Below are 18,754 nucleotides of genomic sequence, written 5' to 3'. Positions count from 1 at the left end.
AAAAAACATATAGTAGCTACTAAGCGAACTACTCTGTTAATCCAAACTGCTTAAAAAGAACAATGCCAATCCAAAGTTAGGTCAAGGCCAGCAGCGGCTGGCGCACAAGAACGAGGACAAGAATGGACTGCAGCAGCTTCAATGAATGAATTTCATGTATGGTAGAATATTTTCAATGAAAAAGGGCAGCAGCGGCACAAATCTCGAAGCTCTTGACTAAAATGCGTCAACCTTCTGAAGAATCGGAAGGTACTTGTCTCCCAAAGACAACACAGCAAAGGGATTTTCAGTACCAAATCGATGCCCACACTTGTATCATGGAAATCCAGATTTCACCGGCTGCAGTAATAATTATTGATCATGTTTTCTAATATAAGGACTGAAACCAACATCAAAACCATTACGGTCTCTCCATTTTACCAGCTTACAACAATATCAAGTCACACAACTATACCCTTGTTGTATACAAGCCCCCTACCAAAAATCTTATGTACTCAACTTTGCTTTCAAAATGAAGCAGCATCTACCCTAGGAGGGTGGCCTTTACAGCCAATTTACGTAAACTAAATATGCATGCAACCTTGCCTGAAAGGCAGGATGATAAACATTGAAAACCCCGTCATGGGAATGCATCGAGAGCAAGCTGTGGCAACCGATGGATATGCCATGGCACTCATATGGCCCAGACAGTGCTGTTTCCCCCTGTTGCAGTCTATTCCCCTTGCACCACCAGTCCTTCCCCACTTTCAGATCGATGCCTTCATCAGGGGACCAGCAAAGTTGCAAGACATCTCAATTGTAAATTCTCACAGGCTTCTCATGTGTGTGACGATTCTGCAGGTAGATAAAACCAGAAGACATTAAGATACATGTCCTTGTAAACTATGCAATCGGAAAGTCAGGCGGAACCGAAGATTGTTTAAAATATTTTAAAGCTTGCACAAAATCCAGCTATAACAAGGAAGCTCTGGTACCAAAAACACACAGTAGGTATTTAGCATATATATGCCAAAGCAGGAGTGATAGCTACGATTTTAAGACCATCTTCAACAAAAATGCCAGGCTTGTACAAAATCCTCTAATAGCAAGGAAAGCTCTGGTACAAAGACAACAAATTATGGCTACAGCATAGCTACACGAAAGCATGACTAAGGTAAAAACATGGGCATCCAAAGTAGCCAAAATTTCACTTCCCGGCAAAATAACTGCATACCTGATTTGCTGTATAAGCCCTCTTTGGTGCAGTGTCAGTGTGCTCCAACCCAAGATACTGTTCCCAAGCTCCATAGACATCCCTCCTCTGTAGACACCACAAGAGAAAATAAGTCAGAAACCATCGAAATAAGATGAATCGGCAATAATGTAAAAATGCATGCAGGCAAAAACAAACATTTACCTGGAAACGAGCAGATACAACATCAGAATCTTGTAGATAGTCTGGCCGGTTCATAGATATGAATGCAAATTTCCACTGATCACACAAGCATAATAAGTATATTAGCTTTTGTTAACTCAACCACAATGCAGTGCAACCCAAGGTAAAAAAGAAAGAAGGAAACAAGGATACCAACAAAACAGGCATGAAAAAAAAGGGCAGCCCGGTGCAAGAAGCTCCCGCTTTACACGGGGTCCGGGGAAGGGTCGGACCCACCTTGGGGTCTTTGTACGCAGCCTTTCCTTGCAATTTGCAAGAGGCTGTCTCCAGGGAAGGGTCAGACCCACCTTGGGGTCTTCATACGCAGCCCGGTGTACGAAGCTCCCGCTTTGCGCGGGGTACGGGGAAACAAAGACACAAAAGGAACAAGGATAAAAACAAAACAGGCATGAAACATTAAAAAAAACCTGGAAAAAACTAACTTTCAAAAAACCTTGTCTGGAAAAAAATCAAGATCTGCAAATGAATCACTGTGTTTTGTATTTTTATCATTAGCCAACATATGTGAGCTCAAAAGAGCTCTTCTATAAGATATACTACTATATTGCATCACTACTAAACAGTTTATGATAACAATGTCTTTTTTATTTCTTTTGAGAAATTACTGGAGTAACAAAATTTGAGACTAGAGCACACCAAATTGACTACAAAATTGGTGCTGGTACTAACATTTGCATCTGATTTAAAAAATCAGCATAATTACAAGATTAAAACTAAATCAGTATGGGGAAAAAAAGTAGTTCTATGATCCCATCTATTAAAGAAAATATTAAGATCACCTTGGAGAATTCCTCATCAGAGACTTGCAGTTTTCTCTGTATGCGCCCCTTGACTTCCGCTAAAGTCTCACCTTCACGGATAGCAAGAAAAAAAGGATCTCCAAAGTTCTGAATCTGCTGTTGGTCACAACAAGTGTCAACAAATTGGATAAGCATATCATAGACAGATATTGTCAAATAAAACTAAGTTTAGACAAGAATCGAGATCATGTGAGAGTGCAATACTTGATTCTGAACAGGATCTTTGGCAAAGTGATAAACATGAATTAAGCGATCATGTGGACCGAGATTTTTCTCCTCTTCTGGAACCTGTGATAATTGGTGGAAACAGATATGAGGTCTAAAACAAGCACATACATTTCATGACAGCAGGTACAAGAAAATATACATACAAGAAAGAAATCAAGGGAAGGAAAAGTCTCTTGGGAAAGCTCAAACGGAACTACAACAGATAATATCATTACATACCTCCTCAGCACGTAACGTCCAGTACTGATCATTTATATTCTCTATCTTCTCATGGAGTGGAAAGATCTAGGAAAATATAAATAGTGAGTAAATAATGATATTTAACTCATGAAGCCTATAAGGTTATTCATTAGTAGTTCAAAGATTTTACCACTTACTAATCACTAAAGGAACCTCAATAATAGTAAAATTCTTTCTCCCAAAATTCATGTAATAGAAGCCTCTAACAATATTGCATTCAAATGCGCAAGTACCTTATAAATCTTGTGGTAGAAGACCTCTAGTACGCGTAGTTCAGCACTGGGACTGGATAGATCAACCTGCGATTAGCGGTAGAAAGATTTAAAAATGATTCTTAATGAACAAACCACAGACAGAAAGACAACACTTGATGAGGGACAGTATATAAAATAAAATAAAAATAAAACATAAGTAAGATCTAGTACTAGCTTCTACACACTTCTACTATATTCTAGGTAATATGGTCCTCTAGTTATGTGTGTTGTAGTGGTTTCCAGAGTATTCTAGTATAAGTTGTAACTAGGATATTTGTAGTTCTTTCCCTAGCTTATGTAGTGTTCTCTAGAACACTCTAGTTGTAAGTAGAGTTAAGTAGTGAAGGCTCATGCAGCCTATAAATAGAGGTCCAACCTCTACCTATGTAATCGGACTATGTACCCCTATTTATCAAATAAATGGAACCTTGTGTTCTGTCTTAAGATCTTGGACTAGATCTTGTGTGTTGAGAGTTTTGGATTGAACTCTTGACAGCCCCGCCCCTAGAGCGATATCTAGCCTACGCCCCTAGAGCGATATCTAGCACAGCACGTTGAAGCGGTTCCTTCAACAATTGTGCTGTCCACGTTGTAGCAACACGGTGGAGCTGTTCCTCCACAACATTGTGCTGCTTCAACACTTCACTTCATAGCTGCATAACCTAGATGGCAATGGTGGTAAAAATAAAAAGCTACTGTGGCAAGGTGTAAGCTAGAAGCTGGAAATCCAATAGTGTGACCATGTGCTGGAGGGATGAAAGCAAGTATGAACAGACTTGCCTTAACAGACACATCTACGAAAGGTACATGTGTAGAGGTCTTTACACATCTAGCTACCAAATTGAATAGGGAATAACAATGCAGCTGCTTAAATTAAGTTTTTCCTATAACCCGCCTGCGATGACGGATGTCTGTGATCTCTCGATGTCACCTATCTCTCAAGAGGTTAGATATGCACTATGAAAGACTACTTGTGTATATATCCAAGAAAAGTGCATTGGCGTATCTACGTTGCAATAGTAGAACTCAAGAAATGACTGAGTATAACCTTAGTTTTCAAGTCATTAATCACATCAGCAATGGTGCTATTCTTAGGAAGCCTGATGCTGTGAATGACAACCTAGACAAAGAATATCTCATTAGAATGTTCATTTGGCGGCTAAGGGTAATAAAAATATAACCATATGGTTTGCAGTGAAAAGAACCTCCTCCTTTGTAGCATGGTGGAATGCAACTTTGAGGGTCTTCAGGAACTGCAATTCAGGCAATGGAATATCCAGTACTTCGTAATACAAGATGTCGGACGTCTGTATCATAACGGAAAGTAACTTTAGTAGAAATGCCTTTTGCAGATTTGGTATGCCAAAATCACGCTCATATTGGCAAAAAAATGCAAGTGAAAGATTAACCTGATTATAGTGGACAAGCATGTCTAATAGATGTTCTACTCCTCGATATCTGATGGGTTGTGGTTTAGGCTGCTGTGAATAGCAGTTATGGGATGTGAGGCGGATTTTCGCTGGATCATCCAACCCAAGTTGACGGGCAACTCTCTCAACAACATCATCATATGTGTGAAGCTTTGACCTAAACACATGGAAAAACAATAAACATATATATGAGAATATGAGAGATAATGAGTTAACTGACAATTTGAATGAATGGACAAACAGGGTTCGTAAAATCCCTCACAATTCCAAACAAAAATCATCATCCTTGGGTTTCTCCAAAGAGCGGAAGTGGACAACCTGCAGTAAACACAGTGGTCACTTCAGGAAAACAGAAAATACGATAAGGTTGACAGTAAAAGAAAGCTATCAGATAAACTAGTCATATTGCCCAGGTCCATACCATCATGCATGACATTTTCCCTCAAAAAAAACAAGCACGGGGAGAATAGTAACTCAAGAAATACACGGTGGGGGGGAGCAAAAGCCAGCCATATGTCCGCACGAATTAACTACTCCTATTCTATGTTCCTCCAGCATAGTATGCACGGACATATATTGGGAAGAATTACTATGTAAATATCTGGTTCCGTGCTACAGACCACAACCATAGAGCTACATTACAAATATTAGATGACTCAACTCTAAGTTCCTAACCCAACCTAACCTGGTACCGCGGTAAGATTAATATATCATTATTAAATTTCCTGTGCCAACCAGTATAACCAAAGGTCCGAACCGATGGAGAAAAGGTGGCATGTCCACATATAAAGTAACACCCCCTCTCACGTGTGACTCGATGAGGCCTACACGTGGACAAAAATAAGGCAAGAGCAAACCTCTTTATTAAATTGAGAAAGCTAAGACTTGAACCCAAGACCTCTGCGCTGATGTTTCATGCACCAACAAGTACAACCAAAAGTCCGAGCTAATGGAGAAGGTAGGCAATCCACAATTCCACATATACTGTAACAATCATAACTCATTTTGGCTAGCTTGATCTGGATATTAAAAATGAGCTTAAAGTTAAAATCTGAAAGTTTCCGATCTCCTGAACTGATCCTTTGTCAACACCCAGGATAAGAGTAGACCCTCTCCCACCGTTTGAACATGACAAGAGACCAGTCAGTGAGCATGCGGCAAAGTGACATGGTGGCCAGGACCGACAACATAGTTAGTTGACTGAGATCGACCACATTTAGCCCAATTCAACGCAAAGGACAATGCAGATATCTCTACCACAGCCAATGCCCTTGGCCACCAGATAAGAGGTAATAGCATTGCAGCCTGATCTCCTTTCCCACAAACAATATCAAGGCAATTTATGTCAAATATCGCCTGGCATAAGGTTGTGCAGCATGGCTGATCAGGAACAGAGTTTCATAAGGAATTGGGAGGATTCTTCTTGGTTAATGAAATGGTACATGAAGACGACCCACTTCCCATTTCTGAGGTCTCTACAGGGTGGCTCCAGGATGCACTTCCTGTCCATTGTGCGAAGGCATCCTGTGCCTTTCGCAGCAAGCGATGTTTTGGAGTTCAGCACAGGAGATCCTAAGGACCTGGTTGTATTTTTATTTTTTTCAGCGTCCTATTTGCTGTTATGTGGTGCCACCTGTCCCTTCTGCGTGTGTACATGTCTTTGACTTAAGACTGGTTTGGAACACAGGAATTTCAAAGGATGGAAATTTTAGGAAAGTTTTCCTTTCAGCCCTTTGGAACGCAGGTACAGGAAAGGGATTCCTATAGGATAGACTTCCTGCGCTTCACGTTTCGCAGGAAAAATAACATCCGGACCGACTCAATGGAAAATTTCCTGGGCAGACTGGAACTTTGAGCCCCTGATACTGCTGCTTTATTTTGCTCTACACATCGCCAGAAAAATCTCCGCCTAAAGGCCTGTCCCTGCCTGCCGAGCAACCAGAATATCCCATAGTACAGTTGTTCATCAATTTTGTTCGTGTTCTTTTTAACTGAGCCTCAAAACCATGTAGTACACTTGCTCAGCCTGAGTTCTATACTGTTAATTAGGAGTTTCATTATGAGTAAAACGTATCACCAAGAAAAGAAGTAACTATTAGTGGTTTGAAATTCAAAAGTTTCCTATGCATTTCCTATCCTGCAATCCAAATAGTTACTTTGCATCTTTCCTGTGTTTTGAGTTCCTGTGGGATTTGAAAGGTATGACATCTCAATCCCCGTATATTTCTTATTCCTATGTTTTTCCTAACCTGTGTTCCGAATGGGGCCATAATGAATGTGATGCAGTGATCTTTTCTCCAAAAAAAAGAACTAAAACGAGGAAAATCTTCAGATTATATAATATCTCTAATTTTCTTAAGGGCTAAGGGGTAACTTTCTAATTTAAAAATAACTTACTGACCAAGAATATTTGAGAGAATTATAATTATATTCCTTGAGTAGAACCAGCTAGGGCTGGGTGGAATAACATGTTGAGATGGCATATTAACAATTTCTTAACAAAACGAGGTCAAAGCTCAGGATGCCAGGTCAGGTGTTGCACCCACAAAAGGTTCAAGTCTAGGACGATTTTTTTAAAATATTATTCATTTTTCTTTAATTTCACATATTTTACGCGTTTTTAAATAATTTCAAAAATATTGCGGCGTCGGGCTCGAGAATCCTGAAATGGACCTTTCGGGCTAGGCTAACCCAACAGGCCAAGATTTCTTAAGCCCCATCCAGTGACAGAACTGGTCAGGCTGGCCAAGTCTAGAGCAGTCATGTTTCTCGTCATAGGCACCACTAGGTCATCAACTGTGTGTCCCTACAGCTGTTACCTGGAGGCCTCGCTTTGCTTGGTTTGAGAGAGACACAAGTGGATTTACCATTTCCATCGGCTACATCTACACACATAGGCTCCAGCTCGACATCTCCTACTAGTACAGAGCTGCGAACAGCCCAATCACCTAGGAGAACCCTAAAAATCACCTCCCACTAGCTTCGGGTAGACAGGGCCACATGATCCCTTTATTCTCTTCACTTCTATTTATTTTTTTAGAAAAAATCACTGCCCCACCAAAACCTTCATGCCGCAGATACCTCTGCAACCACCACCGCCTCTTTCTACACACCCCTTCCCCTTCGTAACTAAAGGGCATAGGCAACTCCATCATGGTAGAGGCACCCCAGCGCTCACATTGGTTGGACTCACCAGGTCACTGTGACAGCAATGGTCTAAAGTGCTAAAAAAATAATACTATAATAATTACACATTGTTCAACAGCTGTGTGTCTTATAATGATCCCTGTCCCCAAAGGACCTTGACAATGGTATAACTAGATTGCATAGTTGCATACAAAGATGAAGAAAAAAAAAAGCTGTAAACCATATCTTAGTCCAAGTGAAGAGAAAATGAAAGCCAGAGGTAGCATAACATATTTCCTCGGAATGACCAACATAGCATAATAATAGCATTGTCCGACATCACAATGTTCAATAATATTGTATAAACAGAAAAAAAACACAAGAACAACGATATACTACTACAAAAAGCGTTAAACTCGAGGGGATACGATGTACTATACCTGCCTATTATGAACATACTCCAAAAATGAAGGGACATCAGGATAGCGCACTTGAGTATCACTGTCTGCTTTAGGTGATTTTTGGAAACATACTATGTCCCCATCTTCAAGCTACAATATTTTCAAATTTGGGGAACTAATAATTAGCGGTTTAATTTGAATTATGTAATTCTCAAATTGAAAAAACATATTTACAAACCTGACTAGAACGGAATGTAAGTTTCTTGTCAATATGTTCACACATAACATTTGGTTCAAACTTAATTTCCTGCATGGCAAAATGGAACCACTTAGTATAATCGACCTTGTGAGATCATCACCATTGAACTCGATAACCCTCTAAAACGATTATTCTGAGTGGACCAGAGATAACTTAAGGAGCTTTGGAATGTGGACCGGATGTATAAATATATCAAATCATCAATTTAACTCTTGCCTCATACAGCTCAATCTCTTCTTCCGGTGTAAACCCAGCCATTTCATTTAATTTTCTCAGAATATCTGAAGGTTTCCCCAAAGCCTTTACAAAGAGCCTCCCCACAAAACTGCACCAAATGAAGAATGAAACATGTCAGCGTGAGGAAATTTATAGCAATACATATGAAAGGATGGTGAAGAGATCAATTAAAACAGAGCATGTACCAAAGCACTTCTTTTTCAGGGTTGTAGAGTTTGAAGAACAGAAGAATGTCTTCCTTGCTCTTCTCAGGAGGAGGGAGAGGCTGCAGATCCTACATGAATAATTAGATGATAGTTAAACAACCTGCATCCAAGTCACACAGACTACAAAATAAAAACATGCATAAAAGGAAGGAAGCACAATTCCAGCATATCATTACCAGTCCAAATTCCACTTCCAAAAACAGCTTCAGTTCGGCATTCTGTGCCTTGTTTGATATCTCCCGCAGTTGCCCCACCTGTGCGGTAAAAGACATAGTAGTTGGACCCATGGCATATAGCCACATACATACATAAAAGGTAAACAACACTACTGGGTTATACATTGTTCACAAATTTTCCTAGAGTTGTCCAAACAATTAAGCACACTGGATTGGGGTAATGAGATGATTCTTGTGAATAATGAGCTTACTACAAACCAAATTTACAAATGCACCTATAACAAAATACACTCATAGAAAATCTAGGCAACGGTGCACTCAAGTCCAAACTATACAAGTCTTGGTTTCTCCAAGTATCTGCATGCTACCAACTGCTGTATTTCTACACAAGATTGGTATGTCGTAAATGCTAACAAAAGAGCCACATTTGGAAGTTATGTCAGTCTTTGGAAATGACAAAAAAATTGACATTATTTATGTTGTTCCTCTTGTAAAACTTTCATAGTTCATAGTATGTCACAGCATACAGCATTGACAGTAGATCTTAGTCAGTGATCAAAAGTAACAGTCAACTGGACATAAAGCCAATCAGAATGAGACAAGAGGGCAACAGGTTACAGTTTTACTTTCTGATGATGTACTTACGGATTGTGTTTCTTCATGAGGAGTTAATGGGCGATTTGGCCGGTACGTATGGTTTTGCCTCTTAGCCCACAACCAGAATCGCTGAAACTGTACTGGGATGCCATATTCCTTTGCAACTTCCTCCTGTTAAAACAGTTTTAAGCAGTTAGATTATAAATTAACATACGCATGTGATCATGTGTCGTTAAAAAGTAGTACCCTGGAACTTTAGTACCAATAACAACTTGCATAGAATTCCAGTGACATATTACCTTGAAAGTACTAAATGGTAATTGCTTCTGTATTCGGAAGCTGCGGACTTTTTCATGGTCCACCAGATCAAAATATATATCCTTACCAGTTTGCTCCTTCAAATCCTCATCTCGAGCAATCTGGATATAGTTTTCCAAACACGCGCGTCGTGAGCAACGAAGCCAACAAGAGAATACAGGCTATGATGAACATCAAAAATTAGCAGACCCTGACCTTTATGATGGTATAGAGATGGGCTTCAGCTTTTTCTTTCTTCTTATGTTCTTTCTCTTCTTGTTCTTTCTTCAACCTTATCTGCAGATAACAATTCATCATCCAAATGTGCCAAGACGAAGTAGTGGCATGCAAAATGAAGGGGAAAAATAAAACTATACGTACCCTTAAATGCTCAGCAATGTCCTTCTCGTCAACATTACACATTATTTTCTCTTTGTCGCTCTCACGAATGTATACAAGCATGTAGGCATTCGAAAACTTCGTAAATTTGAATGGAGTGTTGTTGAATCCAGGGTTTATTTGAGGTAACTGTTTAATTGAAAAGAGAGAGGTGTGTGATAATGATGATGAGAAGAACAAACATTTATCGGTCAATTTCAAAGTGAAACAGAACATACCTCTTCCTCACCGCCATATTGCTCTTCAAAGGCCTTCTTTGTATCTTCTTTTGTTACACGCTCATCATCAAATTTATACCTGATACACATAATAATATGTCCAAAATTTGTCAATAATTGGAAACTGTTCGCCAATATTTAGATATCAGAAAAATACGTATGTAAAGCTTGATTGACATCAAGGCAACTGTCAAGTAAAGAAGGCCATACAGGTGCAGAGGATTATGGCATTGGTAGGGGGGACACAGACTATAGATTAGGGTTAAAAGAACTTTTGGGCAAAAAAGATGCATGCTATCACTTAACTAGTGACTTTACTGCTAACTTAACCCTGACCCTTAAGGAACAATTATTTGGGTGTGTTTGCATACACCAAAAACCTATTGGAACAAGTGATAACTATGTGTTCTAAAGAAAATTATTGAAGTTCATGGTAGCCGGGTCATCACTGCTAAAAGGAAAACCCAGAACCAACTATCTTATGAAATTCGCATAAGGGAGATGGAAAGGGGGCAATTTGGTCCAGTTAACACATACTTGCATGAATTTACAAACTATACCAAGATTATAAGTACTCTCATATGTATGCAACAATTCATATGATACTTTGGATACTAGCTTGGGGACGGTAGCGAAGCATCTAACAACCACACATCCTAGTAAAGAAGTTGGTAATTTGAAGCACATCTATGTTCAGGTACCGCCAAGTGGTCAGGCATAAGAGAAGAAGCAACTACTTGAGTAAACTATGGTACAAGAGATAAAAAAAAGTCATTAGAGAAACAACCATTGATCTGCTAGTGTTGGTCGTATGAACGCATAGTAGTGGCCACCATGTACTCCTCCACTATGAACAAGAACACTGAGAAAGCAAATAAACAGGGTTAGTAAGAAGGAAAATTCGTATACCAAGGAACTCTTGGCACACGCAAGAGATTGGCCTGCAAGTAACTGGATTACATAAACAAATTAAGGGGTTGTTTCGATCCTAGGTATTATTCAAACCATAGTTTGTTAAGATAATTAAGGCCTTTTATAGTTAGGAAGGCAGTCTACAAGATTCAGTCTTCCCAGAATTTAAATTATTGGCTTTGTACAAAGCACTACCCCACCTAGTTTTCACACACACACACACACACACACACAAAACTGCCCAATAACAATTTAAAAAAAAAATGTCTAAAACTTGCACAAACACGTTACTAACAAACATGAAATTCAAATAAAATGTAAGCTTTCTTAGGACTGACAAATTCTCAGCAGTCCACTCAGTGGGCAGATTCTTAGGAATCGACCAGTGGTTTATGAATCATCATTCAGGAACGTTTTTGCATCATATGTAACCAAATGTTTGCATTATAAGTTTTTGTCCACTATAGCATAGGAACGTTCTGAACTATAAGATGTTTTGGATATTTCAATATGTACATACGGACTAAAATGAGTGAACATACACACTAAAACGTGTCGATATACATAGTGACTTAGATAAATGCCAGAAGTTTTTTATAATTTGGAATGGAGGTTGTAGTAACCATGCATAGCATCTAGATAGAAGAAACAGATATTAGTGCTACAGTAACGTGTAACTTGTAACTTGAATTCCGAGAGCACCATAGTGAACAATTGTGGAACATGTAATAGACAAATTACTTGACTACAAACAATTCAAAGTTCCTACAAATGTTACACGTAACAAGAGTGATCACCTGTGGAGAGTATAAAGGTTTCTTATACTCCTATCTGCATCTGGGGCAAGATACTTGCCATCATCTCTATCCAGATCAAGTTGCAGAGGAAACTCGTAGCGGTCATTAATCTGCACAAGCAGGCATAGATAGCAGAAATGACAAGCTCAGAACCAAGTGAATCAAGACTCCATCTCCACAAAAAAAGTGAATCAATACTCGAGAGCACCAAAGTTACATTTAATTGATCCGTTCTTTAACTTAATTTGTGCTAGCTTCTCAATCAGGTCTCTAACAAGGAAAATGAAAGGAAGTGTGATACTATTTTCTCAGATGTATGTGACAACTTACTACTATACATCCATTTTTGGGCAATTATTTTGAACCAGAGGGAGTATTACATATGTTAGTCACACCTTGTCTAGATGGAAATTCGACGAACTGCAGGTTGAATGGCAGATGAAATTCACAAAAAATGAATAGAATTTGAAGCTACCATACTTTTGATTGCACAAATGAGGTGTCCTCTGCCGGAATAGAAAGTACTTATTTGTCCCAGCACCAATTGTGGTTCATCTCATGTCCAATTAATTAATATATGACTTCTTTCTTTACAAATAGCTCTTGCAATGGCAATTTAAATGCTTACCTAGCACAGCAAGAGCACGCCGCTAACTCAGAATAAGTTCACCGCATACAGACGAAATATGTTTGGACAAAACTACAGGAGTGTTCAGTATATCATGGGCATGTATCCTATACACATCAAAACGCTGACCTGCCCGAACACCTCCACTATTTACAATATTCAGAATGGTTGCACCAACTCAACTAGCTGAGCAACAAAACAGTTCCTCTACTATGCATGATCCACATCAAAACCCCGCTGCACTTCAATATGACACGTCAACCGTAACAGAATATTCCCCAATCCATCCCAATGTTGACATGAATTCAAGTCATTTTTTTCCACTCAAACGGTGTTTTACCATATAATTTGGGTTTGGTGATATCCTAGAGCTTGGGTACCACAGATTCAACCATTTTAGCTGATGGACCACATATTCATTGTCTTACATACATACAAACTATTTGGATGCAGAATTAAATTAACTCAACCTCAATGAGCTTTCCGGGATCGACTCACACGGGTCGAGCAGCTTGGTTGAGCTCATTTCTGGTTAGGCTCAGATATACATATATATAATAAAGCACTGTATCATATTTAACCTTGTGACATGCTAATATGCATGTATATAAATGTGAGTTACCCAACCAAGCTCAAGGTTGAACTCTGCACATTGGCAACCCTGTCTGGACGTAGAGCCCAAGTACTTAGAGCGATTGGGTGAACATACATAGAGAGTAATTCAATGGCAAGATAAGAACATGTTTATGGAGATGGTCATTCTCGTGGTTCATGTATTTCCATAAAAATGCAAAATCACACTGTATGTTCCTTTCGCACAGTAGGTAGTACGTACATCATATGTTACATAAATAATTATAAAGGATAGGCAAATGCCTCAATAAATAAATAAATATCAGTATAACAATAAATCAAAGTAAGTGTAAGGGTACGACAGTCCAAACCTTAACCATGGTGTCTCTCATATAATCATACTCAAAACGCTTCAGCTGAAGTTGCAAAACAGGTGGGAAATCGAGGAAGAGAACACCTTTTTTTGCATCCTGAAATATCAAGATTGAATTCAAATCACCAAGATAACACCAAAACAAATTAACAAAAAAATCAGTGTTAAATTAAGTGCTCCTAAGTGCTGAGCAGAGGCAAAATGCCTAGCGCTTAACTGTGGTAGGTGTGCGCTTAACACTTTAATCCTTCAGAAAAGGGAAAAGCAGAGGCAAAAAGCTTGCGGAAAATAACTAGTGGAGGGTGCACCCCTGTTCATAAAAGGTGACATTTGTCGACATGGACAGTGTTTCTTAACATGAAATTTTGACTGCTTCTTTTAATATGAATATGTTGGCAAAAATCTATAAAATATAATATTGCTTCATATACTCTATGAAAATTATTGTTACTATTCCTGTGTGACCAATCGAAATAACTTTTTATATACTAGTATAAAGTTAGAGAAGATTAAATGTGTGATTTCTACAAGTAATCTATATTTCTGAAAAGAGATAGTGCATGGTATGGTGATTTCTTATATCCGAACAAACGCATGACACAATTTCCAATCAAGATCTTTATAAAGGAACCAACTGAAGTTTGTGTTTCACAACTTAATGGTGACCAGAGTATGTGGTGTGTATACCTGTAAACCATGGTTCTCTGCATGATACTTGTTATCGCCCTCGAGACGCTCAACTTCAACATATTTATCGAACGATGCATACACATCACGACAACCTTTAACATCAAGTTGGAGGTCTGCAAAGTCATAATACCGCATTATGCCGGCAATAAAGAATGAAACACAGCTAATGTGAACCTGGTACCAAGATAATGAGTGGTTAAGTACCATAAAAGGACTCCTTCCTGTTGGATTTGTAGTCCACGTTTATACATTCGATGTAATTAATATGGTGACCCTCAAATAATTTCTCGATCGTTCCTTCTACAACAGTTCCCTAGGAAGAAAGCAAAATTAATAGCAGCTCATGTGATCCATATAGGCAGCTCTACACTAGACTCGTTACCTTCATCTTATCTTCGAGTTTCTCGCAGAGAACTCTATTGAGCTCTTGTACATCATGCTGCATGAAGGAATCATATGTGTCCCATCCAAAAGATTTAGTCAACTCTTTAGTAGCTACACTATTGTCACTGTACTGAAGTTTGTAGAAAAGGCTTTGCAGCGCCAAGGGAATACTTCCAGATGGCATGTCGTTTTCAGTGGTTGGCATATGATACACAGCCTGAGAGAAAGCCTCAGTTAATCGGCTAGTACAGATAACAATAATGCCTAGAATGTTATAATGCGTTAATCCGTACCTTCCTGAAGTACGGTATGTGGTACAATGTTTGTAGAAGAGAGTTCATATAACAGGTCGCTCCTTGGTTTTTCAGACCAACATAACCTGTTTCCTTTTTGGAGTCATATGTCCAATAGTCGACCATTTTGCGGACAGCAACCTCTGCCTCTACAACAACAGTATCATTCACAAGGTAACCTCTACTTGGATCATATAGCTCACTCAGCGGCATAAAAGATGTGAAACCCCAATCGCTCTCGCGTGCACTAAATTGATGTTGAGTATCTGCCGGACAGAGAAGAATAGTGCATTAGCGATGCATTTATCCCACAAAATTTATTGATACATTGGAAAACAGAAAGATCAAGCAGCCATACTCAGCATCAGTAAATCAAGTGCAAATATCCTTCTTCATTAGCTATTAAGATGAAGGAACAAAAGAAAAGGGAGTGGCATGGAATTTGCAAGCACTGGCAGTTTTTGACTACACTGTCAACAGTTAGGCAGTTTAGTGGAGACTAGAATAGCGCAAGCACCGGTTTACTCTCAAGTTAATCATCTGTTGCTTTCTGGTGTAAGTGCAAATTCAGATAATGCAGAGCATGGACATGATGAAGAATGAATTGACCTTTTCGTGTGGTGAACTTCTGATCAATCTGGTTTACAATAGCCAAGCTAAATTGAGCAGAGCGGCTCCAACCATATGGGAGGTTGGCCGAGTCGGCAACATCCAAGTACATGGACAGGTGCTCCACGTTATTCCCCTTGGGGAAAATAAGAACACGCCTGCACCAAAGCGACCAATGTTACCAAGACAAAACATTCTGTAGCTGCAGCTAGTGTAGTAGGTGAAAATGCCAAGGGCTCACCATTTGAAACCGCCGACAACAAACACATCTGAGTAGTGTTTCTTCCCGTTGAGCCTGGTGAAATTGGCGATTGTCCAAGTGAAGCGCGACGTCTGCGGGTCCTCTGGTGGCTGGCTCTCCGCCGTGCTGGCCGCTTCCGTCTGCGCCACCACTGCTACCACAGACACAAGACGCCCCCGCATTAGGAACCATCTAACCCAGCACGGCACATTCCCGAATCACATTAGGAATCATCAGGCTGAAGCAACCGAGATAGCACAGGATATACCTTCCATGGGCTGGGCAGTGTCCGGCTCGGCGGCGGGTAGCTCCTGGTGGGGCACAAGCATCTCGTCGTTCTCCTGCTGCGAGTTAGGGGAAGCAAGGGAAGTGGTGTTAGATCCGGCGCGGGGGCAAAAACCCTAGAAGCGGGGGGGGGGGGGGGGGGGGAGTAGCACCACCCGATCGCTGGACACCCAAGGCGGGGACCACCGGAAAGTACAGCCGCGGGTAGGGGAGATCGGGCAATGGCGATAAGGGGGGCCCTGCATGGGGGCGTACGGTACCTCGAGAGGGGCGGGAGTCATGATAGTCATGTCGGCGTCGGCGTCGGCGTCGGCGTCGGCGTAACCGTGAGCGTCGGCGGACGCAGCCGCAGCCGCAGCGACGCGGGCGGGGCGGGGCGGGAGACGGCGGAGGGGATGCGGCGGGGCGGGGCGGAGCAGATGGGGGGTTGGGTTGTGGGGGGAGGAGTGGCCGCCGGGCGAGGTACGGGCTGCAGTATGGTATGGAGGACTTCGAGTTTTTTGGAAGGGAAAGGGTGATTTGGTCTCTCCGGGCCAAGCACGCAAAACTAACTGCCACGGGAAAATTAGTGATATGGACAAACCTAATTTACCGTGCTAGTATCAAATCTCATCTCAGTCATTAGGGCATGTACAATGGTATCTAGTCAGCCGTCTATAACACATACTACCTCCGTTTCAGGGAATAAGGCGCCCTCGTTTTACGAGCTTTTTATTTGACCAAAAATTACTTCAAATAGATAAAGATTATTTATATGAAATTAATATCATTAAAAAGTGCTTTTCAATACGAATGCAACAATACTAATTACATATAATATAATAAAGATTTTGTTGCTCAATTTTTATGGTCAAAGTTCGTCTTGAGATGCGCGTGCGCCTTATTCCTTGAAACGGAGGTAGTACCACGTAGGAAATCAAATGACGTGTGAGAGAGATAAAACGAATAACCGCATAGTCTGTCTGTTAAGATACAGACGGTCTAATCCCGTAAAAGTCGCTGCTTACCGACGGCATCTTTTGCGTTGTATGGAGGGTGTCTGTTACGAGTACATGCGGTATTTTTTCTCCTTTCATCTCCATGGATTCTCTAGCAATCCTCCAGAGTCCAGACCTCGCCGGCGTGAGACCGACTGCAGGTGGTGGTAGTGACTGCCGCGACGGAAGCGGCCGGCGCCAACCTGCGGGCATGTTTTGGAGCGAGGTACTGGCCGAGCCGCCGAGGTGAAGGAGTACTGGAAAGGAGACACGAGAGTCGGTCGTCGTCCTCCTCGTCGGGGAAGACGGATCGATTAATCAAGTTGGCTTTGGATGGCAGCATGCAAAGAGTTTTGATGGATTCGTTTTCTTCTCTTTGTCTCTTCCCTTTTTTTTATCTTCTGTTCATACTTTGCTGGGGCGTAGAGCTTCTTGCAGCCGCCGTCACGTGAAGCAAATCCGGCCATCAGTTATGCTTGCAGGTTGCAGGATCTAACTCTCTAATCTCACTGCTAGCTTGATTGATTCCCCAGCTTGGTTCTTCTTTATTTGGGGAATTTGGATCGCTGAATAAAATATCGGCAACCGCTGAATCTTTCCAGACGACCAAAGCGATAGCCCACTGTATTACATGTCTTTAGGGCCATCTGCAGGTGACATGGATGTTAATTACAGACAGGCACCGTCTAGACCATTGTACATGCCCTTAATTAGAGCAGCACAACATGCAAAACTGCCGTTTTGCGGTTTTGAGCAGCAAAATTGCCACAACCGGCAAATCGGGACGAACCACAATAATATTTTGCAGTGAACTATAAAACCAGCGTGGTAAAAGCATCTCCAGCCGTCTCCCTGACAAGGCTCTAGGATATCTTTTTTTCAGCCGGATGGACGAAAACGGCCCAGTCGCGTCCTCGGCTCCTCGTTTTCGTCCGGATTTGAGCTTTCATCCATCCGGGGAGCCCAGCCCATCTTCGGCCCCCCAGGAAGCGCTCGGGGACTCCGGACGAAATGATAGCGCGGGAAACGCCGAGAAAACTTCCCGCGCAGCTGGTGGCCCCAACTTGTCGGCGAGAGAGGCCAACCGTCGTCCTCATCGCATCGTCTTCCGCGCACTGTAAAAGCCTGCCGTCGGTCAGTCTTCGCCGGCCACGTAGCTTCCACGCTGCGAGTTAATGTCGCCGCCGCGGTTTCACGCGTGTCGAGCTCTATTTATCGCCGAACTACCGCGTCTAGCCGCATTCACCACGCCGCCGACTCCCTCAATCTTCCCCTTCCCCAATCTTCCCCAACCTCGAGCTCGGCGATCCCAACGGCGAACAACGATGGCGCTTCCAACAACGGCTTCGGCCGCCGCTCCCTCCACCAATTGGAGGGGCGGCTCCTCCACATGGTGGGCCACCCGGCACCGCCGGACTTCCGCGCGCCGGGAGGATGGCGGCTCAGCGCGGGTGGCGTCCCGATCCCGCCGCCGCCGACAACACGCGCCGCCCTCGAGGCGGCGCGGAGCAACGGTACTGGCCGGACAACTACAACGCCTGGACGGAGTACTTCCGGCGCAGGTATGACCGTGAACTGGCCGCCTATGATGGCCCTCCTCCTTCTCCGGCAAGGAACAACAACGCCGGCCGCCGCCGGTGGTGGAGCGCGCTGATGTCTACGGGTGCTTCTATTCTTGTAGACAGTGTT

At 41.8% G+C, this 18,754-nt stretch overlaps 1 protein-coding gene across 1 annotated transcript; it reads right to left on the bottom strand.

Moving 5' to 3' along the window:
* Positions 1 to 330: 330 nt before the first annotated feature.
* Positions 331 to 16,561, bottom strand: LOC127295179 (ubiquitin C-terminal hydrolase 12). Its single transcript, XM_051325081.2, has 32 exons — positions 16,349 to 16,561; positions 16,072 to 16,147; positions 15,804 to 15,954; positions 15,563 to 15,720; positions 14,954 to 15,219; positions 14,659 to 14,877; positions 14,481 to 14,589; positions 14,274 to 14,389; positions 13,585 to 13,683; positions 12,013 to 12,122; positions 11,091 to 11,165; positions 10,304 to 10,382; positions 10,068 to 10,214; positions 9,903 to 9,983; positions 9,689 to 9,808; positions 9,438 to 9,560; positions 8,793 to 8,870; positions 8,596 to 8,684; positions 8,390 to 8,498; positions 8,153 to 8,221; positions 7,954 to 8,064; positions 4,650 to 4,705; positions 4,367 to 4,544; positions 4,163 to 4,264; positions 4,006 to 4,077; positions 2,937 to 3,002; positions 2,683 to 2,748; positions 2,440 to 2,523; positions 2,215 to 2,331; positions 1,397 to 1,471; positions 1,214 to 1,300; positions 331 to 834 (listed from the first exon to the last, which is right to left on the bottom strand). Exons 1-32 carry the CDS (start codon positions 16,376 to 16,378, stop codon positions 793 to 795), a joined length of 3,360 nt encoding a protein of 1,119 aa, XP_051181041.1. The 5' UTR covers positions 16,379 to 16,561; the 3' UTR covers positions 331 to 792.
* Positions 16,562 to 18,754: the final 2,193 nt, after the last annotated feature.

The sequence above is a fragment of the Lolium perenne genome, chromosome 4 (genome assembly GCF_019359855.2).
Source record: "Lolium perenne isolate Kyuss_39 chromosome 4, Kyuss_2.0, whole genome shotgun sequence".
Taxonomy (NCBI): Eukaryota; Viridiplantae; Streptophyta; class Magnoliopsida; order Poales; family Poaceae; genus Lolium; species Lolium perenne.
The sequence above is the reverse complement of the archived record's forward strand: the minus strand, read 5'-3'. Positions and strand labels throughout refer to the sequence as shown.